This window comes from Sinohyriopsis cumingii, chromosome 8 (genome assembly GCF_028554795.1).
Source record: "Sinohyriopsis cumingii isolate HCF-2022 chromosome 8, ASM2855479v2, whole genome shotgun sequence".
In the NCBI taxonomy this organism is placed as follows: Eukaryota; Metazoa; Mollusca; class Bivalvia; order Unionida; family Unionidae; genus Sinohyriopsis; species Sinohyriopsis cumingii.
The window spans coordinates 89,806,184-89,832,699 of record NC_142968.1 but is presented as its reverse complement, the minus strand read 5'-3'; the positions used below and the strand labels follow the sequence as shown (position 1 = coordinate 89,832,699).

General features: G+C 33.8%; 1 protein-coding gene across 1 annotated transcript in view; it reads left to right on the top strand.

Annotated features, from left to right (window-relative positions):
• The window catches only part of LOC149794117 (tight junction protein 1-like), a 202,222-nt gene that overhangs the window by 75,245 nt on the left and 100,461 nt on the right, over nt 1-26,516 (top strand). Inside the window, exons 5-6 of the mRNA XM_089968094.1 lie at nt 24,673-24,720; nt 25,596-25,720. Of these exons, the coding sequence (XP_089824220.1) occupies nt 24,673-24,720; nt 25,596-25,720 (173 nt within the window). The remainder of the gene's footprint in view (nt 1-24,672; nt 24,721-25,595; nt 25,721-26,516) is intronic.

The window sequence follows — 26,516 nt, the reverse complement described above, 5'->3', positions numbered from 1 at the left end:
GAGTTAACTTTACTTGACAGCAACATAGAAAGCATCCAGGCATAAAGAATATTTGACATATGGATGAAGATGTACTACACTTTAGAAACCTTGAAACATTGTTTTCTTTATATTATATGCATGGAAGGAAATTTCAACAGAAAGCATCCAGCTTGTCCAGGGTTTGTAGCCAATTGCTCTTGCAATTGGCTATTGTCATGCAAGCATTGTTTTTGCCCCTATTAGTATTAATATGTATAGATGATAAGTATAAGTCACTTTTGTTGATATATCTTGACCTTAAGATGCAAAGATAGCACTTGAAAGCTTGGCATGAAAGATAAAAACAATGAAAAGTAGTTCAAGTATGAATATGAAAAAATATTAAATTAAGCTTAGGACTTGAGGAATGGTACATATTGTATTGTTGATAATATATGTGTTATGTTTCATGATTATTGATGATAAAAAGACAGTATCATTGGAGTACAGTACCTGAAATACATTTCTGTCAGATAGAAAATAGACACTGAATATTATGATGCAGGCTTATAATGGAAAAGGATTGTGTCTTGGATTCATGAAATCTTTATATTTTAAGCCAATAGGAATAAGTACAGATTCATTGGATTCATATTTAACAAATAAAACTTGTTGAAGCTAATGCTGTTTTGTATATTTGTATGAATTCAACATCCTCTATAGCAAAATGAATTAATAACAGAATATATTGCCATAGAAATCCCACTAACTGGAAAATATTTCAATGAATGGTACATATTCAAAAGAATATCTTAACAATTAATGCAATTTGAAAATTGAAGTCCATCGAAAAATAAAGTTCTTTCAATACAGAAATATTTTTAATAAAAAAAATAATGCACTAAATTATTTTTAAATATATTTAATGTTTTCATACATGATTAATTTCATCAACATGTATTCAGGACAAGGAATAATACCATAAACCAATCAATCAGTACTACTACTACTACTGCTGATAAAGCTATAAATATTTCAGATCTAATGTTGACATGAAAGTGCTTATTCTCACACTGTTTAGAAAAGGTACACCTGTCCAGACAAGATCATAGGGGTAGTCATTAGAATAAAGATAAGGGATTAAGTAATGACAGTTTCTTTTCTTTACTGATTAGCCACAGATTGACCAAGCTATTGTACCTTTAATGACTGTTGAGATTTTACACATAAATGGCTAGATAAGAGTAATGGTTTGGTAATTCACTTTATGGGAAGACAAAGCAAATAATTCACATTGAATTTATAATCTTGGCAATTCACTTTATGGGAAGACAAAACAAATAATTCACATTGAATGTATAATGTTGGCAATTCACTTTATGGGAAGACAAAACAAATAATTCACATTGAATGTATAATGTTGGCAATTCACTTTATTGGAAGACAAAGCAAATAATTCACATTGAATGTATAATGTTGGCAATTCACTTTATGGGAAGACAAAACAAATAATTCACATTGAATTTATAATGTTGGCAATTCACTTTATGAGAAGACAAAACAAATAATTCACATTGAATGTATAATGTTGGCAATTCACTTTATTGGAAGACAAAGCAAATAATTCACATTGAATTTATAATGTTGGCAGTTCACTTTATGAGAAGACAAAGCAAATAATTCACATTGAATTTATAATGTTGGCAATTCACTTTATGGGAAGACAAAACAAATAATTCACATTGAATGTATAATGTTGGCAATTCACTTTATGGGAAGACAAAACAAATAATTCACATTGAATGTATAATGTTGGCAATTCACTTTATGGGAAGACAAAACAAATAATTCACATTGAATGTATAATGTTGGCAATTCACTTTATTGGAAGACAAAGCAAATAATTCACATTGAATGTATAATGTTGGAAATTCACTTTATGGGAAGACAAAACAAATAATTCACATTGAATTTATAATGTTGGCAATTCACTTTATGAGAAGACAAAACAAATAATTCACATTGAATGTATAATGTTGGCAATTCACTTTATGGGAAGACAAAGCAAATAATTCACATTGAATTTATAATGTTGGCAATTCACTTTATGGGAAGACAAAACAAATAATTCACATTGAATGTATAATGTTGGCAATTCACTTTATGGGAAGACAAAACAAATAATTCACATTAAATTTATAATGTTGGCAATTCATGTCATGAGAAAACAAAACAAATAATTCGCATTGAATTTATAATGTTGGCAATTCACTTTATTGAAAGACAAAGCAAATAATTCACATTGAATTTATAATGTTGGCAATTCACATTATGAGAAGACATAACAAATAATTCACATTGAATTTATAATGTTGGCAATTCACTTTATTGGAAGACAATGCAAATAATTCACATTGAATTTATAATGTTGGCAATTCACTTTATGGAAGACAAAACAAATAATTCACATTGAATTTATAACGTTGGCAGTTCACTTTGTGGGAAGACAAAGCAAGTGTTGGTAATTCAGTTTAAGACAAAGCAAGTAATTCACATTGAATATATAATGTTGGTAATTCAGTTTATAAAAAAGACAAAAACAAAAAATTCACATTGAATACATAATGTTGGTAATTGAGTTTATAAAAAAGACAAAACCAAATAATTCACATTGAATATATAATGTTGGTAATTCATTTTATTGGAAGATGAAGCAAATAATTTACATTGAATACATAATGTTGGTAATTAAGTTTATAAGTAGTAAAAACAAATAATTTACATTGAATATACACTTTTAACAAGTAGATGTAACAATGACCAGTAATGATTCATGCTTTGGTTATGTGGAATTCCCATTTTCCACTTATTTTTAGTAATTTGTCAGATAAAATGTTATATTTTTGTTAGAGTTATCATTAGAAACATCATGTTTTGAGTGAAATTTTTAATAGGTATAATTTGATTTGTGACATGAAAGATCAACAGAATATGACATCATGCCCTTTGAATCTTCATTATGCTGGAGATTTAGATTGTAATCAGATCAGGCATTATATATTTCATTTGTGTCATTAGATATACGAGTTAAGACAAATTTTCATTTTAAGGATAAATAATTATGATATGGGCCAGGAATGCTATTGTGTTCATTCAAAAAATGGTAAACATCAGTCCCAATAGTTCTACTAAGTTGAAAAGGGCATTCATCTAGAAAACAATGGTCACAAATATCCATGTTAGCATCTTGTTTATTTAAGAAATTCTAATGTGTATTATTAAGACAGGCACTCACCATGTGGATTTGTTCATTTCTGGTCACAGTTATTTTGGAAGACAAGGAAATTGTGAGAAATCATGCTACATTCAGACTTAACTACTCATTTAAACTTTACAAAGCTGGAAAAATCCTATTTTTATTTCATAAGTTGTAAATCCATGACCCAGTTGCCTGTCATCATTATCATTCTGTCATGTCATAAGCAACCCATACTGGGATTTGAAGTCCTCACGCTCATTCTCCTCTAGAGACCACTCCGGTTGCCTAGTGGTTAGAGCATCCACCTCGAATGGGGGGTGCGTGTGGGTTCAATCCCCAGCCAAGTCATACTGATGACATAAAAATGGTACTAACATTAATAGGTTAGTTTTAGGACTGGTCGGCCTTGTGTCAGGATAATGTGACTGGGTGGGACATCATGCTACATGTCTGCAGCATGATGCGCCAGTGCTAGACATCACTATAAACTGCCACACTGCAGACATTGTAGTGATATGACTATAAAATTGTTAAAGCTACGTTAAAAATCCAAATCACACACACACACACACACACACATTCTCCTCTTGAGTTTTTTTGTGTGGACATTTTTCTCTTTTCTACATGTCATTTGTGTGTTTAAGCTAAAGCTTTTATCTGTACATTTTTTTGTCGGTGGTCCTGGATCCTGTTTGTTGCCAAAGTTTAAACAAAACCAATAAGCTGTCAACAGATGAAATGTAATCCATTTGCCTCATCAGCAGGGAGTGCGCCCCCTATTCACTTAGCTTAGAATGCACTCAATTCAGTCTCTTGTCTTTATTTTCTGGGGTCTGTTTTAGGTGCCTTAAGGGCACCATGGAGGAGGTTTTCTTACACCAAAAATGAGACACAAGAGTGCAGCCCTGAATCGACCAAGTTGTAATAAGAAACAATAAAGTAAAAGACTTTAAAAAAAGAATTGCTTATCACTGCAAACTGTTGAAAGTATGGTGTTATAATTTGCATTTGATTTTAGATAAGCAAAAATTAACTTAAGTACGTTCTGTTCTAGGGGCCTCTGGTGGCCAAGGTGTCTAAAGCACTCATCATTATCAGTTACTGCCATCTCACCTGTCTGCATTGGTCTGAGTCTCAGGCTGGGTCAGTGTGGGTGCATGTGAGAAAGCTTGCCAGTAGTTTCTCTTGGGTTGGTGGTTCTTACCAGGGTTTTTTTGCCTGGATTCTTCTTCCACCAGTTATACTGGCTGCCATGAATAGCCTATCGTGTGCTGAAAAATGGGATTGAACTCAAAACAACATTCTATTCATTTTAAAATTTAAAAAATTGTTTGAATTGGATCCACCATGCCGTGTCAGTATTCCAGCTTAATTAGCAGATAACTATTAAATTACTGTAAATTAGGGATAATACAGGATCTCATATTTATTTACTGCAGCAAATTCTACTTTGTTACATATAGTGTGACATTGTGAATTCATTACACATTAATCTGTGACTTGAAATATGATATATATAGGGTACTATTTGGGTAGACCTGCTAAAATGAAAGGCCAACATTATTTGTGGAAAAAATAGTTTATAAAAAAAAATTGCCATTATTTTTTAATCCAATGTACACAAGAAATAATCTACACAATAATTGCAGTTCAGAGAACCGCCTAGATTTTGGTACTGTGGATGTACAAGGTAATGTTAACTGAAATCAAATAATGTAATAGGCATGAGATGATAGTCAGGTCTGTAAGTCAAAAAATGGCGGGATGGTTTTAAGACTTCTCACCGTAAATATACATCGAGTGTCTCAGCTATGAAATGTGCAAGATTACCGTATATACTGGTATATATCTTTAGTCCAGTTAAAGCCGTATCCTGATCGGTCATCTCATATTGTGCTGACATATCAGGGTCTGTGTTGTTTGTTTTGCTGACTACTCCCAACTGGCAGCTTAAAACCATATCTGCATGCGCATTTTTTGATGGCAGATCTGGATCTGTTCAGTTTGTAATTGGATTTATAAGTGAGTATATACAGTATTAGCTTGTACATGTGGACACTAGCGAACAATGGGAATCTTTCAGTGATCTCTGCCTACACTGCAGCGCAATCGGTGTTTTTTTTTTTCAGACTGGAGTTGATTTCAAACACCATATATGCACGTTAATACATGTACAGAAGATGGATAATTTTTGTAGGGAATCAATACAGCAGTTTTTACACCAAAAGTGCTAAGCATTGGCATATTTCTAAATAATGAGAGACCTTATTCATAATTCCATGATTTAAATGTGTTGGCATGAAAAAAAAAAAAAATTCTTGGGAAATTTCACCCTCTGCTTTTGAATTGACTTGCTTCTTTTTTGTTTTATTGTACTCATCTTGTTCATTGTGGTTTTCCATCCAGCCTTTCATCTGTCCATCAATGAACATTTTGGTTTCTGCCAGATAATTTGGGTATATTAATCGATTTTGGCATGCATCATTATATTGATGCAATTCATAAGTTTTCTGTTTCTTGCCATGTATGTCCTCATATAAATAATTCTGACCCAGAACGCTTATTCTCCAAATTGTATTTTCTGCATCCTAACTTTACCAAACATTGTTGGATTTCAACCAAATTTATTTTATCTTTATGACGACGAGACCCTTTAATGAGGTCAACTTACAACATTCCATAATGGCATTTAGATGAGTTGTACATCCTCTTTACTCGCTTTTTTATTTCCCACAGTACAACTTGAGCAGTTTGTTTTATTTCAAGCAAACATGAGCTGCAGATTTCTGCTGATTAGGCATAGAATGAATTGGATTGTCAGCAGTCCGCGCTTCATTTTAAGCAAGCCTGGCCTTAAAATGATCATTTTCTAACGTTGTGTACTGTTTATACTCGTTTATAACACGAGTTCAACTTCCAACTGCACAGACCCGGCTCTAACAGTGTATTATGCACCAGAAGATCTGGTTCTGTGCAGTTTGTTAAGAGTTATCAGTTGAACCAACAACATCGACCCTGATCTGCAGGTGCATTATGCTATGGTAGATCAGGATTTATTGTGTGCAGTTTGAGTTGACTTATAAGTGAATACAGACGGTACCTGCACTTCCTGTCTAAGACATTGCTGAGCAGTAATTGATATATAAGGGGCTGTTTGGGATGCATGGGTGTAACCAGTAGGGACCAAATTATTAGGTCCTCACTGTATTTTAGGTACCAGTGTCTATGGCATTAGCCAAGTAGACTACAATTAAAATGACAACTGAGGAGATTTGTTCATCACTAAAGTCTATATATAGAGTAACAACATGAATGCAAGATAATTTTATAATATCCTTGATATAGAAACATTTGATTCTGTCTTTAAGGTAGATACAACTTTTTATAATTTTAAATTTAGACAAATAGAAAAAATTAACATGTCTTTTTTTTTTCTTCTACAGATCATTAGCTTTGTTTATGTATCATTGTCCATTAAAATTACTTTTTGTTCAGGCATGGGTGAATAGTTTTTTTTTTTTCATGACATATAAAGATTCATTACAGATGAAGATTCAAGACTCGTGACAGCTCATACATTGAGTATTTGAACAAGAACAGTGTAATGCTACATTAGTATTGTAACATCCCCGCTGGCAAAGTTCCAACTCTTCAGGAGAAAAATTCAAACTAAAAACTGCTCTTTGACTCCAATCTTGACAAGTGTAAGATTTAAACTTGTTGTTTGGGTGGGGAAAAGCACATCAGTTAATTGGAAATTATTGTTTTGAGACAGATATCTCATTCATATGGAATTCAGGAAAGGAAACTGATAGCATCATTTTACTGAACCAGGTAGTAGTCACTGGAGTTGATTATCATTGTATCAAGTTCACTTGGATGGAATGAAGTGCATTTTTAAGTTGATACAAGTATTTTGAAAACCGCTGTACAATTTAAACTTTATGATTGCTGTGTTCAGGTTGGATTCTAGTAAACTCCATTGTGTGTCTTTAAGAATTTAAGCGTGGTTTTCATACGTAACAAGTTCTTTTCAAGTGTGCATGACACACATCACTGTTAATTAAAAACACTGTTGATTGAAAACACTGTTAGGTGAAAACATGATATGTCTTTAATAAACCTGAAAGAGAGCTTCAATGTTAAATATACATTTGTATGTTTCACAGAAGGGGATGTCAGAACTTGAGTATTTGCACAATTGATCTGAATTTAATTGATTAATTAATGTAGTAGCATTTGTTCAGTGAGAAGTAGACTACCCATTAGCTGGCAGTCAGTACTCCTTTGGCTAATTCTTGTCATTGATTGACTTTAAACAAACTGTGAAGAAAACAGATTGGAAATATATTGTAGATTTAAAAATTTATGGGATATGTTTTGTTCTGAATTTTTAGTTGTGAAGATTTTTAAATAAGAATAGTTACAGTGATGCCAGTTTTGACACAATTACAGTTAAATAAAATCTGTGACCCATGTCAGACCCAATTAGGAACATTTTTCTTATTGTTTTGATGTATTGGTGTTAACTGAACAGAAATGAGCTTTGATTGTGATTTTTGTAATTACTAGCAAACACTATGAGTGGGGTTGGTGGTATATAAAAGATGATGTGCTTATTTCTGGATTATTAAAGAGATGGAAGTGTCAGTGGAGTGGACTTTAATCGAAGTTACATTTTAGTGGCTGTTGCATTTACTTGTTTGTACTCTTATAGAGTATATGAGATTTCAAACACTTAAGAGAGAATTTTGTAACTTAAATATTCAGAGTATCAAATTCACATTTCAAGTTATGTTCCTCAAATTCTGCAATTGCTGTCAAAAGGAAGTAGCTGTGCATTGCCAGGTAAGACAGTATTCTTTATTGGATTTTTTGGGGGGTGGGGTGGGTTTAATGCCATCTTTCAACACATGATAGGGTGTATGTTGCATCCTGTATACTTAGTGGCAGTAGAACCTGCGAAGACTCTAGAGAAAACCACTGACCCATGGGAAGGTACTGGCATTCTTTCTCACATACCCATGTTGGATTAGCTGAGATATGAACTTGTGTAGATATTGGTGAAGTGTGAGTGATCTATACAAGCAAGTACCTTAGAGCGTTCAGTCACCTGGAATCCCCTTTGCTGGATCTACTTCTAATTGTACACGTACTGTCTAATTTCTTACTAATATTTGAAACATCATTGATCACTTTAATCTTTAATGGCACACTGCACATTTTTTTTATTCCATTTTTGGAACAATTTATAAAGGTTTTTATTTGTACCATACTGGACATTTTTTAAATATTTAACAAGCAGTGTTTTGTTTTTTGTTTGTTTGTTTGGCAGATGAAGAGAAAATAGGTATATGGTATATACTGTAACATACTGATAATCTCAATTTTAGTATTGTTTTGAGACTGTCTATACATGCTGACCATACATCAGTTGATTCCTTATAATCTCTGCTGCACCTATTATTGTTTTACTGTATAATGTGATTTTTTTTTCATGGGGTACATTTAATGAATAAACTGCAGGCTTGGGTACGTCAGATATACACAGTGCACCCTCTTGTATATCATAAAGGTGACTGCTGGATAAAAGAGTCACTGTGGTTAGCATCCTGACTGAAACAATGTGGGTTTCATTCTTATGATTGGATCATCCTGGCTTGGCAGCATGGTGTGGCCTTTGCCAAGGCACTTTATTCCAGTTGCAGAGATATTAGTAACTTCATTGAATTTCATAAATGATGTTGGACCTTTAATATACTCTTTTTAGAAGTCCACTCCGGTGGCTTAGTGGCTACAGTAAAGACATATAAAAATCGTATTTAAGTTGCCTTGCTTGGCTCTCAGCATTAAGAGGTTAGTGTTAGGATTGGTTGGCCTAGTGTCAAGATAATGCGACTTGGTGGAACATTGTGCTACATGTCTGCAGCTTGATGTTCCAGTGCTAGGCATCCTTATAAACTGCCACTCTGCAGACATTGCAGCAATATGACTGAAAATTTGTTAAAGCTACATTAAAATTTCGAATCACACACTCTTTTTAGAAATGAAGTAAATTATATATTTTCCACTGCCAAATTATGCTTTCATAGTATTTAAACTCTGTACATGGTATAGTCCCAGTTTCCTCTGACCCTTGCCACCCCATTTGTGACATTTGGATATTTATGTTGGGGTGTAAATGTCCAAATATCAAAAAAGGAGTGGCAAGGGTCAGAGGAAACTCGGGACTATATATGGTATTGGGGTGATTAGCAAAAAGTTTTACTTGTGCATGCAAACCATGAAGAGTATAGACCCAGAATGTGCCACGAAGATCAGGGTGTGTGCTGCTTGCTTGATTTTTATTAGTAGATCTAAAATGCCCTGACTCTGATCTGCAGGTGAATTGTGTGTTGGTAGCTCTGGGTTAATTTGATGGCACTTGGGTGTACAGCTAAATATGCAACAGGCCTCAACTCTAATTCATAAAATCCTAAAATAATATTGCCATTGAGTTGAAAACATTGTATATAGTTAATGTTGGCTTCTTTGAGTGGACTAAAGCAGTGGTACAGTGGTACACAGACACTGTGGAAGGATGTTTAGCCAGTTATAGGTAAAAGTCGAAATATATCCAGATTAATTCCCTGATAACAGTGGAATGCCCGCTGCAACTCTCACTGTGATCTGAGGGGGAATCCCCACATAACAGGCGGCGGTACTAGAGATTACTGCAATCTGATTGGCCGAAACTGTGCTAAATATAGTAGCTTTTGCATATCGGGTCATTTGATCGAACCATAGTAAGCAGGAATGTCATTCACTCGTCGGAGTCAGTGAAAGAACACGCAGAAACCAGGTTGAAATATACAGAGATAGGTAGGATTACATGTTGCAGTTTCCTTGTTCCCAATACACTGCAATGCTATATCTGGCTGGCAGTTAGAAGAGAACCGTTTTCGTGTCCTAGAAAGAACCACTTGGCAATATGAAACTTCCAACAAATTTGTGGATAATTTCAAGGACTGACAAGGTAGGAAACTTGAAATACTGCTTTTGTTTCACAGGTTGAGTATTAGATGCTATAAATACTGCTGATGCAACTAAAATTCCCACATCGGATACAAAGTTTTAAAATACAAATTGGATTTTATAAACAGCAGCTCTTGAACCTAATATTTATATGTTCTCATATTTTTGTTTATTATTTATCCAAGGCGGTCTTTTAAATATGCACAAGTTTTATCATTGATAATGCCATTATTAATGGCAGTACTTTAATTTATTTCTATACTAACACAGTTCATTTTTTGTGCTTGTGAAATATGCGATGCTAATTAAGATTAAATCTGTGTTAATTATCCATGTATTAAATGAACATTATTTTGTATAATTAAGATATGTCGGAAAATAATTTTGAATGTTCAAACTCGTGGTACAAATGCATTTTACTTATGTACATTGCTTAATTATTGCTAGTATTTGTTTTAAAATATATTCACTACAGTATAGTTAGGTGCAACATAATATTTTCACTTTAAATGACTTCGTTTACTGGCATGTTTGACACTTGAACTCTTCTTTTTACGGATGAATTCTTTAATAAATATGGTCTCATTAGCAGCTACTCATTAAAGAAAACAACAAAACACATTTATAAATAATGCAGTCAAAGTGAACAAAAAGCTGTGACTGCATTTAAGCGCAGCTGACCCATTTTATTTACCATGCACCTAAGCATGTCAAATTGTTTTTGACTCTGAAAGTAATTGAGTTTGCCTTTTCAAAAGCAAACCTTTAATAAACCAGGCCTATTTCAACAGAAAAAATACTCCCCAAAGGGGTGATTGGGTTAGTAGTTTAATGTATAATCAATTCTGTCTAATCAGTTTCATCAAGATTGACAGCTAATCAGTTACAAGCCGATATCCTTTAGTGATTAGCCTCATTGGAAGGTGCACATTTTGGAGTGTTCATTTCAGAAACTGCTGGAGAGAAACCTGAATAAAATTGCTATCAGATTTTACAAGCAAATCAATATTTTGCATCATGAACCCAGTGTCTTTAAGAATTTAAGGATTTGAGGCTGTGCTCATCTCTATCTGTTATGTCCACAAAGCACATGGAAACTGCATTTAGTGCATTTATCATGCCTCAATATTGATCTTAAATTTTAGTAACTTGGCAGTGAATTTGTTTGTCAGGTTAAGAGAGAAATAATGGGGGAGGGGGCAGGCACATGTCATGCAATTTTTATTTTGGGATTAAAGATTCTTAAAAGTTTAGATTTTTTCTTCTCATTCTCGAATAATAATACTCAGCTGTTTATTTTGACACATACTGACTTTATGAATGTTGACCTGAAAGATGCTGACTTTGGACAATGGTTTTGGTTTGGTTTGGTGGGGTTTAATGCTACTTTTAAGCACATGGTGGCCAGTATATTTGTTGGAGGAAAAACCACTGACTTGTGGGACACTCCTGGCAAGCTTCTCACATGCCCACATTGGTCAGGTCAAGACTTAAACTTGGGTAGAGGTGGTGAGATGTATGAGTGATCTGTTAAAGTGAGTGCCTTAGACCACTGTCCACCCTTGGCCCCAGTTTTTGGGCATGAAAATAAATGAAACATAGATGTGAATGGAGTTCATTTCTAGTCTCATCAATTTTAGTGACTAATGTGAGATTGTAGAGTGGTAGTTTTACAAGACCCTCATTCGTGTACATATAATAAATTATTAGAACATCATTTTCACAGATTTTGTAAAATGTGTTTCCATTAAATTTAGCAAGAATTTTTATCCTGCATAACTGAGAAATGAGTTGTCCTTGCGTAGACTTACATATTTAGACTGGACATCTGTTTGGCAGACATTATGTATTGGAAACTCTTTGACTTGGAGATAGATATATGTCTATACATACAGTTCACCTCAACTTATGTTATAAACAAACATTCCAATTTTATGGGGTGCTTAATCTTATGACTTTAGTTCTGGGTGGAGTCCATTTGACTTGTCCTACTTATCACTGTACCATAGCTTTGTCTTGAGAGTAGGTAAAGCACAATTCCACAGTTGTTCTTTATCTGTGCCTAAATGTATTGCAAGGGTTTTGCTGATGCTGGAGTTTTGTGTGAACAATTCAGATTCAGGATTCATCCAAGAATGCCAAGAAATTCATCAAATTCAATGTTATTTTTGGACATTGACAGCTATTATTTTTGCTCCTGGGTAGTAGTGTAGCAAGAAGTTCCTGGTCCCCCTCCCAAAAAAAGTTTTTACGCAATTTTTTTTTTAGTTCCCAATTTGCTACACACACACACACACACGCACAGAGTTGTGGGGTGTGCTTGGGCATTAGCTACACCATTTATTGCTTTTGGGCCCATAACTTTCAGAGTAAAGACTCCATGTGATCCATTAATGCAGGGAAAACTGTCCCTGATATGTCATTTTCTGTCTGTTGCTGTAATATTACCCTTGCTTAATGTTGAAATGCTTGATGAATGGAAGAGTTGTTAATTGTTTGACCTTGTTTACAGGTAGTTTAAATACCTGTCAGGTTCACATATATATATATATATATATATATATATATATATATATATATATATATATATATACATACATACATACAGTGGATTTGTCAACTTTAAGGAGATTCCATGGAATAATTTGCTTTTCTGAGTTATATTGGCACCAGATCTCAAGGCCTTCTGTGAGTCTAACAATGCTATTGTCACCTGATCTCAAGGTCTGTTGTGTCTTACAGTGATATTGTCACCAGATCTCAAGGCATTTAGTGAGTCTAACAATGATATTGTCACTAGATCTCAAGGCATTCATTGAGTCTAACAATGATATTGTCATCAGATCTCAAGGTCTACTGTGTGTCTAACAGTGATATTGTCACCAGATTTCAAGGCCTTCTGTGAGTCTAAAAATGATATTGTCACATGATCTCGATGCCTTCTATGAGTCTAAAAATAATATTGTCACCAACTCTGAAGGCCTTCAGTATGTCTAACAATGATATTGTCACCAGGTCTCAAGGCCTTCATCGAGTCTAAAAATGATATTGTCACCAAACCTCAAGGACTACCATGTCTAACAATGATACTGTCACCAGATCTCAAGGCCTTCATTGCGTCTAAAAATGATATTGTCACCAGATCTCAAGGTCTACTGTGTGTCTAAAGATGCTCCACAGTATGCTATTTATTGTTACATTTGGGTTTGCATTGAAATTACTGTTTGCTGTATATGAATCAAGACAACATGAAAATTAATATTTGTTATGGGTACACAGGTTTTTTTCATTACCTCTGTTTAGAATAATTATAAAAACTTTATTTACAAATAGACAATTAGTGAACCCACTATGTTGTATGTAGTCATGGAAAGGGGTAGGGGACTGCTGCTAAATACAACATCAAGCATTTAAGTTCGAAGTAGTTGTATTTACCTTCTGAATCTTGCTTTGCTTGTGAGGAAGGTTGAAAATTCCCATCATGAGTCTCTGATGGGCACATTCATGAGGGGAAAAAAATGCATTTAAATAAATAACCAAAAGATAAATCTATTTTAAAATACATAACACATATCAATCCGAGAGATGGTCTCCCCTTTTATGGATGTTTATTCATGATCTGACATCACATTTCATGCTTAGGTTTTTATTCTGTAAAAAAAATGCCTTGCTGGGTTGGGATTGTGAATGAAGGTGCATGTATGAATCTCTTGGGATGATATCATATATTTTGTAGCCTCTGTAACCTCCTGGGGCAGAATAATATTCTCAGCCTCAATCTCTTTTTTCAATGTAAATCTACAATGTTAAATGTACACCACTAACATACACCTCCAGTGTTCAGGTCAAAGAATTCATGAAATTCCCTTTGTATTCCTTTCACTCTTATAATGAACAAAATGTAAATGTCAGTGAAATTAACGTGGGACTGTACAAGGTTTTTGGTTAACTTGTAGATGAGTTGAGAGGACAGGCATGCTTTGATCTCTGGCAGTCTGCCATCATTACCTACTTCATTCCAGACTACATATATCTATATGTCTTCATGTACAAGACAGTTCCCTGGTCCAGTATGTATTTTAATGCAACATATAATAACATAAGAATCACACACACAGACACACGCACAGTTACTTGGTGATACACTATCAGGATATTACTCAGGTAACAGGAATTTGTGTCAGTATTGTCACTTGTTACAGGTAGAGTTTAAAATCAATTACTGGATCAATTTTTATGCTCAACAGACAGATTTATCAAATAGATTTATGTCGATGATAAGGTGTTGTAATTATTTTACTGTCAAAACAAGATAGATGTTTAGTTTTCAGGTGTGAGGGCTCTTTGTTTTCTCTTTTTCTTTCAGGTTGCGTCACTGTAATATCATTATCATCTCTGTATTCTTTTTATTGAAGTTGTGTAACAAGTAATAATTGATCCATGCCTATTTCTTCAGGTTATATATGTAGCACTGCAAAAACATTGTTATTTGCTTTAAGTTAGCATTCAATCTTAATAATGCTATTAATGTTCAGACTAGCATTTTAATTGATTTTTAATGGAGAAATTGAATGTAATGTCCAGGCAGTTCACAGATCCTAATGAATTCATAGCTTTATATAATTTATTTCATGATTAAATGTGATTATATATATATTTCTGGAAGTCTTTTCAAATAAGAAATTGTGTCTTAACTCGTGTATGTTTTATACACAATGGTAGTTTGAAGTTGGTGCATCCTAATAATCACAAGTTGGCCAGTTTAAGTGTAAGTAATTGGTTAATTACTTGTAATGACTAATTATGTGGTTTATCTAGCCTTCATTCATATATAAGTAATCCACTATATTGTACAGGTAGCTGTGTTTTGGCCTAATAGGTTTTGGCTTTCTGGAGATTAACAATGGATTGACCGGTTAATATCTCATTATCCAAGGATTATGACGTTTTTCAGCAGCTTGTTTAATGCATGGTGAGAAGATGTTTTCATCAGGGTATGCAGTATTTTGAATTATCAAAACATTTCATTTGCTGTTTCTCAAAAACTCTTGTATACTTTGCAAGGGTGATTTTCCATATAGTCATCACATTAACTCATTAACCCCTGGAAATTTTTGTTATTTTCGCCTGAAATGTGAGTAGGAAACAAATTTTGGGAGCTATTTCTGAAAACATCCTAATACATGTACATCGACTTCCAAGAGATTTCCCATTAGCCTAATGCCTAGTTGTGTTAGAAACACTGTTTTTCATTGGCTATTTCACTCCCGCAAGAGCAGAAGGGTAAAAGTTAGGTTTTTTCTTCTTTCATATTGAGACCACTCTTTATTCGAAATACCCATCTTATCCTACTTTTTGCAAAGGTTCGCCTGTCTGTGTGCAGTTCAAACTGGTCTGCCTTAGATCTGAGGCCAAAAAGTCTAAAATCCAGACACAAAATTGGATTCTGACCACAGGCGAATTATGGGTGGAGAAAAATCGGGCCCAAAAAATTAGTTTTTTCCCTCTGTGTTTTTCAATGCAACTAGAACATACAGATTATTTTGTATCATTGTAGAGCTACATCTGTCTACCTTTCTATAATACCACCCACTTTAGTGTACCTTGACTACAGAGCTCAGCAGTAGGCTACTACCTCATGACACATAAATGTGGCACCAGGGCTTAATGAGTTAAGGAAGATTTGAAACAAAATCAGATATGGTCTTTCCTTTATTTTGTTTGGTGGGGGCACCAGACAGATGCCCCACCCCCCCACTTGTCAAAAAAAATAAAAGGTGTGTTATGTGTAATTGTGTCCCCCTCAGAAATGCTGTTTGTCTACTTTATTCAAAAGAATTTCAGTCATAAAGATTTTTAAGAATTTTGACAGGGTATTTTTGATTTCCGTAGTGTATTCTGTAGGGTTGTTCATCCGAATAGGTTTCCATCACCTAACTCGGGATTCCTTCCCTATTCTTTTTAGTTGACCTTGGCTAGAGGTCTCCTAATATCCCATGTGTGCTATTTATGTATATGCTATATTGTATGTGTGCTATACATTGTTTTTGTGTCGGGATAGCCATCTATTTCAAATTTTTCCCAGTTGTTCTAAGATCCTTATTATTGGATCAAATTTTTAAAATTTTATTTATTTAGTCTGGTTACATAATTTTGAATTTGGGCAAAGTAACAGTGTACTAAGATTTTGCAGAAGAAAAAAATCCTAATGTATCGTGAGTGCTATATGATGTGTTGTTGTTCGCATTACTAGTTTTGTGAAATGAGGTCAGCTGTGTTCGCGTGGTGTCAATACTGTCTTTATTTTTTATGTATATCTCCCAACTCGAATTAGGCTGCCTCTTTTTATTTTTTAGTTTATTGCCAAAGATTTTCTAAAGGGTTTAGATTCCCATTTAAAGGGGAAAATTCTGTACATTAGGAAAGTATTACTATAAGAGGAGAAAGAGTTGGAACTTTGTTTTCGTGTATTGTTGTGTGTGTGTGTGAGTTTATTCCGTATGGGGAAGTTTTTCCAGACTGTTTCATAGGCCTGTTCACTTCACATGGCGCCATGTGACATAGCCCTATGATGTCATTATCACGTACTTTTACCCATAGGGGTCTCTGTTCTCCATCTAAGTACTAATTTGATTTTAGGATAGACCCATAAAAGCAGACAAAGTACTTGAAAAAATTTAATTAATTAAATTTTTGAGAAGAAAATAAAGGAAAAAATGTAAACTTTTATTTTAAATTTTAGTTAAGTTAATTTATTATCTTTGGTGTTTATCACTTGATCCTTGGTTTTAAATTAATTTAGTTATCGAAAAAAATTTTTAAAGTTCATACGTTATTTTTTAATTGTTATCACTTGACCACATGTCTTCATTTTTGGAATTATATAATCCGTAACTTTTCTATGTAATTGTTCATAAAAATTTCCATCTAAATATAATAATTGATTTCTTTTATACTTTTTTATATTTCCATTATTAATTTCTTTTAATGCTGATTTACAGTTTTTAAATAAAAACAATAAATGGAGAAAGAAAAACATAAACACCAAAAGAATAATGACACTAAACTGTTTAGCTGTACCACTACATTTGGGCATTATGGTTACCTTGCTTGGGATTGGTCAGTTTTAACACTAGTTTTGGATATTATAGTCACCTTGTTTGGGAGTGGTCAGGTAATAGCCATGATTATATCTGTTAGCAAAATGTTTAGTAATTTGGACAAAACTATTTCATTCCAGATAATAATCTGTAAGTTGCCAGTCCAATTAGTTACACTTGTATTCAAATTAAGTAGACCACAATGTTTTTACAGCTCCTGTTGGTGACATTTGATTTGATCACATCCCCAGGGGTTGGAGGTGGGCCCCTGGTGATTTTGATCTTGATTAATTCACCTGATCATTGTGCAGTGAATTTGACAGTCTGCAGCTTTTGGCAAGTGGGCCAGACTGTTTGGTTAAGCCATTAGTCAAGAGAAAACAGTACAATAATGAAGAATCCAGAAGTATAAGTAATTTGTTTTGCATCAGCTTAAAGTAAATTGGTTTATACAAGTTGCTTCATATAAGCCTGAAGGTATGCATTGTTTTCAGTGTTACTGTAGGCACGAATGCTAGGAACACGATTCTGTTTTATCTTTTGAGGCATTAAATGATAGATTTTGATGGTCCTTGCTAAAATGACTGTATTTTATTAACACAAAATGACGCCCTATGGAGTGACTGTATTAAGTCTACACATACCACATTTTCATTATTTAGGTGGTTTGTGACTATTATGTCAGTAAATGTTACTGGGTAATAACTAGGTTTTATACACATTTGGATAACTGAAACCAAGTTTAAATGGAAAAGAATCCAAGGTATAAAAAAGATCATTTGCAACAAATGCATGACTTTTTCAGTTGTGATGACATAAATATTACCTAAGTGTGTGTGTGTGTGTGTGTGTGTGTGTGTGTGTATAAGATAGGGGCAGTTCAACCACTTTTAGTTAAAACAGTACACTTTTAAGTGAAAATAGAAAAAGATGGTTATTTCAAGTAATACACAAACTCTTTAAAAAAATGAAAGCTTGTAGATCTGCCCTTGTAATATGTCCAGTGGATTTGCTGTAATTGCTCTGTAACCAACATTATGTGGCTGAAAGTCGTTTGGATGAATCGAACATTTTGGTTTTGGGTGTTTGCTGTACAGTGCACTTTTTATCTGTTGGCATAATTGTATGCTCCTAAGTGGAGATTTCCTAGACAACTGACTGAAGCAAACACCAGTAGTGGTATATAAAATTTTAAAAAAATGTTTAAAGTTAAGATCAGATTAATGTTAAATGGATTTAAATTATCGCCATGTCTTATCTGTTGGAATCATTTTCCAGCTAAAATGAGGGAAAAATTTGAACAGGGTTAGATTTATGCTCCCTTCAGGATTGAATACAAGAATCAGTGATATGGTGCCCTGATATTTTCTAAAGGGGCCAGGTCAGATGTGCCAATATTTTATATATACATATCCTTGTTTTGCAAAAACGTTTGTCAAACCTGCGTGACAGAGGGTAGACATAACAATCACTTTGTCATCTGTTTGTCTGTTCTTCCAGCCAGCCATGGTAGATTTTATGATAACTTTATCATTTGTGTGTCCATCTTTCCATCCACATCCTACATTAAGATCGATGTTTTTTTTATAGATGAAACTCCAATTTAAATTGTTTTAGATTAAATTCATTTTGAATTGTTCTTGATTAAACTCAAATTAAAAGTGTTCTAGATTAAACTCATCATTAGTGTTCAACATTAAACTCGCCATTAATGTTCTAGATAAAATTAAATTTGTAAATGTTGTAGCTTAAACTTGGCATTAGTGTTCTAGATTAAACTCTATATGTAAGTGTTCTAGATTAAACTAAGTGCTAATGTTCTATACTAAACTCAGCATTAGTGTTCTAGATTAAGTCAGCATTAGTGTTCTAGATTAAACTAGGTGCTAATGTTCTATACTAAACTCAGCATTAGCGTTCTAGATTAAGTCGGCATTAGTGTTCTAGATTAAACTACATATTAGTGTTCTATATTAAATTCTGCATTAGTGTTCTAGAATAAACTAGGCATTATAATTTAGATTAAACTCAATTTGTAAGTGTTTTAGATGACACTCAGCATTAGTGATGTACATTAAACTCTGCATTAGTGTTCTGCATTAAACTCATCATTAGTGTTCAACATTAAACTCGCCATTAATGTTCTATATAAAATTCAATTTGTAAATGTTGTAGCTTAAACTTGGCATTAGTGTTCTAGATTAAACTCAATATGTAAGTGTTCTAGATTAAACTAGGTGCTAATGTTCTATACCAAACTCAGCATTAGTGTTCTAGATTAAGTTGGCATTAGTGTTCTAGATTAAACTACGTATTAGTGTTCTATATTAAATTCTGCATTAGTGTTCTAGAATAAACTGGCATTATAATTTAGATAAAACTCAATTTGTAAGTGTTTTAGATGACACTTGGCATTAGTGTTCTACATTAAACTCAGCAATAGTGTTCTAAATTAAGCTCAGTTTTAAAGTGTTCCAGATTAAATTCTGCATTAGTGTTTCAGATTAAACTTGATTTTAGAGTCTTCTAGATCAAACTCAATTTTAAAGTTTCATTCAAATTCGATTTTCAAGTTTTCAAATTAAATGTTTCTGCATTAAGTTCTGTTTTAAAATGTCTTATATTAACTCTAAAAATTCTTTTGATTAAGATAATTATGCACTCCTTGAACATTCCATGAAAAGAAAATTAGATGTTTCTGATAGATTACATCTAAAGATAGTCGGACTTGATACACAGACGTTAGAAGTTCCTCAGATGTTTAGATTGATCTGTTTTACTTTGGATGATTTATTTTTGTGCCAGCCAGTGTGTTGTGGTCCTAGTCTGTGTCATTTTGTTCTTTTTGTAACGCTGTCATTACTCAGTGTTGATGTTTTCCTTTTATATGCTGTAGTCATTACTTGGTGTTGATGTGTTTTTTCTATATGCTGTTGTCATTATTTGGTTGATTTATTCTCTCTACTCAAAGTATTGAACTTGCAACAGACATCTAATTTACAAGGCAAACAGCTGATGACATGTAGATGACAATGACTTGATGCAATTTTGATTCTAGTCGGATGACATGTAGGTGACAATGACTTGATGTAATTTTGATTCTAGTCTGATATGTAGATGACAGTAATTTTGATTCTAGTCTGACATGTAGATGACAATGACTTGATATAATTCAGACCCTAGTCTGATGACATGTAGATGACAGTGACTTGATATAATTCAGACCCTAGTCTGATGACATGTAGATGACAGTGACTTGATGAAATTCTGACCCTAGTCTGATAATATTAAAATGTACCACAACATTGTAGTTGATCTGACCAATAAGAAATGCACCACAACATTATAGTTAATGTGACCATTAAGAAATGTACCACTACATTGTAGTTGATGTGTCCGATAAAAAAAAAGTGCCACTACATTGTAGTTAACAGGATTTTGGTTTTCCTGAGATTGCCAGAAATAGTGATTTTAATATTGACAGTATTCATACCATGATCTATATTTCTGATACTGCCTTTGTTAATACTCAGTTTCTTTCCAAAACTTCATTTTTTGTGGTTACAGTGGTTGACTGCATGATGAGAGGTAAGCCACTGTAGACAATCAATTAATTGGTCATTCATTTGGGCAGATTTTCTGCAGACATGTTTGCAAATCATTTATGAAGACATTTGTTTGCAGGCCAAGTTACTGGCTATCATTCATTTGGGCAAGTATTCTGCAGACTAGTTTGCAAATCATTTATGAAGACATTTGTTTGCATGTGGTTTGACTGGCTATCATTCATAGCTGTATTAAATGTAAGTAACTGGCATGAGGCAGTGTAACCAGTTTAGGGGGAAGGGTCCAGTTTTTATGTACAAATTTAATGCCGCAATCAGCGACCTAGTATAAAAAATCAAAAAATCAAATACACAAGTGAATTCAAAAAGGTCCATATGTTTAGATACCTATATTAAAACAAAGCATAAGAATAGTATTCACTTGACCAGAGAAGTCAATGGCAGTTCACAGCAGAAGAGGTTTATGCACCCCAACCCCTATTTTATACATGCATTTTTCACATTCAAATGCCATTTTTGACAGCATGTGGTGCTTACAGTGCAAACGCAAGCCCTTTCCCTGGATGAAAATTTTGAAAAACATTGTCTGCTAAATAGTTTGATGCAATTCAGAATGTTGTCATCCAAGCCGTTTTTGAGATACTCTAGTTGCCTTGAACCCACGCGTCTGCTGCTATGGGAGGCTAGCGCTTCTTCCTAGCCAACTATTGGTATTTCACTATCAACATACTGCAGAGCAACTATGGAAGGTGTACATGCCTGACATCAATTTCAAGAACAACACAAGCCCAAAACACCTAGTTCACAAATATATCCATATCTATAAATACTAAACAATAATAGCTGAAAAAGTCACACTGTAGCCTTAAGTTAAGAAATTTGCCAGGTGCCAATTTACAAAACTGGACCCTGCGACCTTAAGAATTTGGCTGAAAATGGTTTATGTCAAAAGTCGTGTACATATCACATATTTAGACATGATCTAGTACAATGGTATAAAGGAAAACTTTTTGTGCACAAAACTAAAAATGGTATTATGCTTTTGAAAAAGTTACCTCTTTGCGGCAAAAAGCACTGCATTATTTACATTGTGAATTATGACTGACTGCATTTCTTGAAAGATTTCAAATTGTTTGCAACCTACAATGCTTTTGGTCTTTGTTTACCACCATAGCATCAGTACAAAATCAAAATTCCTTTACAATGTTTCATGAATGTCATGAAGAGATCTGGAAGTTATAAATTTTAGGAGGGAATGACAGAAATGCTATGTTAGGTGTCAGTGACAGAAGTGAAAAGTTCTATAAACTCTTCTAGCAAACTTAAAGAAATCACACATTTAAGTAAATCATGTGCTTTAGAAGTACTCTTAGACTGATATAAAAGAAGTGGTTCCTAACTTTTCATTATCATTCTGGAGATGCTAATAGCAGCATCAGTGTTGTGTCAATGTGTGTTGTGGGGGGGGGGGTAATCGCAACACAAGTCTAGCTAGTCTGGAGAAGTCAAAGTTTATCAGTTAACATTAGACAATGCTGGAATAATGATATACTGATGTGTGGGACCCTAAAACTTACAAAGTGACATATCATATAAATTCATTGATACATAGCCAATGAAACTGACCATACATATACAAATTACTCAATACAATTTAACAGAGAAATTTCTTCTCAGACACCAATTTACTTACAACTGACTTTAATGTTTTCTGGAGTTTACAAAATCATAGTAAATAATAAGATAAGGTATACAACAAATATTTATAGTGGAAAATCCAGTTCAAGGTAAAAATCATTTCACATGCTTGGCTTTTGATAAGCACGTACCATAAAACAACTCCTGCAGAAGCTAAATCTGTCCATCAAAGTCACTCTCTTGTGCACTTAGATCAGAATGAGTATCTGGACAAGATTAAAGCTATAGTTTCTTTCAGCATGACTAACCGATTAATTCTAATCTCTTATCATGCAAACTGAGACTTGCAAAAAGAAAAGAAACCAGTGATATTGATGTACTTTTAACATTCAGTGAAAACATAAGACTTTCAGAGGAGAAACTGTATGTGTATTGTCAAATGCATGAAGCTGCCACTTAATTTTAAGCTTTTCCCCCTTTGATAACTGAACCTAGAAATTTAAAGATATATACATAACACTGAAACATTTTCTGTTATCACCTAAGTGTGAGATATGAATCTCTTATGTCAACTTCAGAGTGGGGTCATGAAGGTAGAAACTATGTCAGTGTGCTAAAACTTCCATTCTTTTCACCAAAATATAGCAAGTAATATGCCATATGCATCATTATTTCTAAGACCGTTCCACTTGTGACATTCAATATTCACAACAGTATGTTTATATATGATTCCTCTGAATTCTATCTGCTCCTGTGGAGTTAAATTACTTTGAAGAATACATGTTGACATGCTATGCAATTGTTCAGGTGTGTCTGTATTGAAATGTGAATATTATTCATAAAAATAAGGGTGCAAAACCTTGACAGCTACAGAAAGTGCAAGACAATACATTATGGTTACCATTTTGTTCCCATATTTAGTAAGTTAAGTCCAAAATATGCTAATTTGTCATGATGTAAACAGTTCTCACATGGAGGTACAAAACACAGTCACCTCCCTCTCCAAAGAGCATTACATACAACACTAAGTGATATATGGAAAAAGGAAGGAGATATAATAAAGTTAATGCATACACATTATTTAAATAAACACAAAGAAACAAAAAAGTATAATAGATGTGGCTGACTGCACCATCAAAAAATTATCAATTTTCCGTAAGGGGGCAGGGTCCAGTTTTTATGTACAAATTTAATGCCGCAATCAGCGACCTGGTATAAAAAATCATAAAAAATCAAATACACAAGTGAGGTCAAAGAGGTCCATATTTTTAGATACCTATATTAAAACAAAGCATTAGAATAGTATTCACTTGACCAGAGAAGTCAATGGCAGTTCACAGCAGAAGAGGTTTATGCACCCCAACCCCTATTTTATACATGCATTTTTCACATTCAAATGCCATTTTTGACAGTATGTGGTACTCACAGTGCAAACACAAGCCTTTCCCTGGATGAAAATTTTGAAAAACATTGTCTACTAAATAGTTTGATGCAATTCAGAATGTTGTCATCCAAGCCGTTTTTGAGATACTCTAGTTGCCTTGAACCCACGTGTCTACTGCTATGGGAGGCTAGCTCTTCTTCCTAGCCAACTATTGGTATTTCACTATCAACATACTGCAGAGCAACTATGGAAGGTGTACATGCCTGACATCAATTTCAAGAACAACACAAGCCCAAAACACCTAGTTCACAAATATATCCATATCTATAAATACTAAACAATAATAGCTGAAAAAGTCACACCATAGCCTTAAGTTAAGAAATTTGCCAGTTGCCAATTTACGAAACTGGACCCTGCCACCTTAGGTAAACTATCAGTCTATGTTAGTCAAATGCTTATCTGAATAATTCACATCACAGGTAATGGGTTTGATCCACAACCAAGAACTTGACCAGCAAGGAAATGTGTGAAAATTGGACTGATTGTTTTGACACTGCTTTGTGTAAACATGTCTTTCATATTTGTGTGGGCTGTCAAAAATGTTGTTGTGCCATTGATGCAAAATTGCAGCCTAGAGACCTATATATGGATTAATATACAATATGTGCACTGTGCATGATGATATACTAGTATTGATAAAAGTCCAGTACTAAACATACAATTCAAAGTTTGTTTTTATTTATTTTGCAGAGCTCTGACAATGTGGTATGGGAAACACACAAGGTCACACTCACCAGGGTAGGTATATATTATGGGAAACATACAAGGTCACTCTCACCCGAGTAGTTATAGACTGGGCAAACCCACAAGGTCATTCTCACTAGAGTAGGTACAGTATATGGTATGGGACTTGTTTTTTTTTTTTTTTTTTATATATCTGACACAGGACCACATGTTAACTGTCATGGTAGCAGTCAGCAGTAATTTTCATTGCTAATGGATTAGTTACGGCTGGATTCTAGTGAGTCGTCAGCAAAATCATTAACTACGAGTTAGTACATTAGTGTTAATTTTGAACCATCTGAATGAACAGACTTCTTAGAGCAATTTATCCATAGAATGAGCAGCATATACCCTGGTTTGCTGTATGCATTAAATCATGAATTGATGGTGTATTGCACACGTTTCAGATCTGGGTCTATACTGTTCACTGTTGTGTGGGCATCATACAAGAGAAAATAAGGTATTTGTAGAGGGAGATTTTCATGTCCCTCAGCAAACTGCATGGACTCTGATATGCCAGGACATTATGCAATGGCAGATCAGAGTCTCTCTTTTTTGCAGTTGGACTCGTTAATCTGGTATAAAGCCTGCCCATTGGATAAACGAATCCAACCTAATACACCTGATGGTTTATAAAACATTTTGTACACCTGTAATCAACACAAATCAATTAGGCCTGACAGGTGTGGCATTACAAGTTTATGGTCAAAATCACCATGACTTTTAACATTTTTAATAACTGGAATTGGTTCACAAAAAGCTCATGCTTGTAAGCAGACGACTTTATCTTTGTAATAGTAAATTTATTGTATTATATGCTAAAGTAGGTTGGGAAGACCCAATATTTACTGCCACAGTGTAGAATGATAAATTTATTTATTTATTTATAGGTACCTGGTTTTGGGTTTGGAATTGCTGTCAGTGGGGGCAGGGATAACCCCCATTTTGCCAGTGGAGATCCCTCCATTGCTATATCAGATGTTCTCAAGGCTGGACCTGCAGAGGGGAGACTTCAGTAAGTATTACAGTATTCATTACAAGCTCTTCATTGAAAAAATCATCATTTTATTACATTGCAAACTTTCTGATATAAATATATGAATTCTTCCTCGTGATTATCAGTATAATAATTTTTTTTTGTTTTTGTTTTTTATTTATATGCACCTGGTGTAAGAAAGAACCCTATTGTTTTAGGATAAACAATCAACAGTTAAGTTATTTGTGACTGAAAAAATTAAAATATGGTTTCTTAACAATACCATTAATTCTTCATGACACAACAAAACGTTATGGTTGTCTTGTACTTGAGATTTAAGAAGAAATTAATTTTGAGGTCCAAAGGGTCATGGTCATTGACTGAAAGAAAAAAAATAATTCTACAACACAAACCTAACCCAAAAATCATGAATGGATTTTACTTTGGTAGGGAAGAAGTCTATTGATTTGGTTTAAAAGGTCGAAGGTCAGGGTCACTCTGACTGAAGAAAGAAGAATGGTTTATGCACAAAAAATTCCATTATTTACATAGAGCTATACTGTAAAATAGGACTTCATATAATGTGCCATGCACATTACTTGGATTTCTTTTACATACATGAATAATTTTTGTATTGGGTGGGAATCAATATTTTGTTATTGGGCATGTTTTAAAACTTTATCTTATGTTGATATATCAATTCTAAATTTGAACAGTTTGTTTAGAGTTTAATTATGATGTACTGCAACTCCAGTTTATTGTTTTCACTGACATATTTATTATTTACATGAAAAGAAAAGCATTCCTGAACTTAGTTTGGAAGTACAGTTGTTGT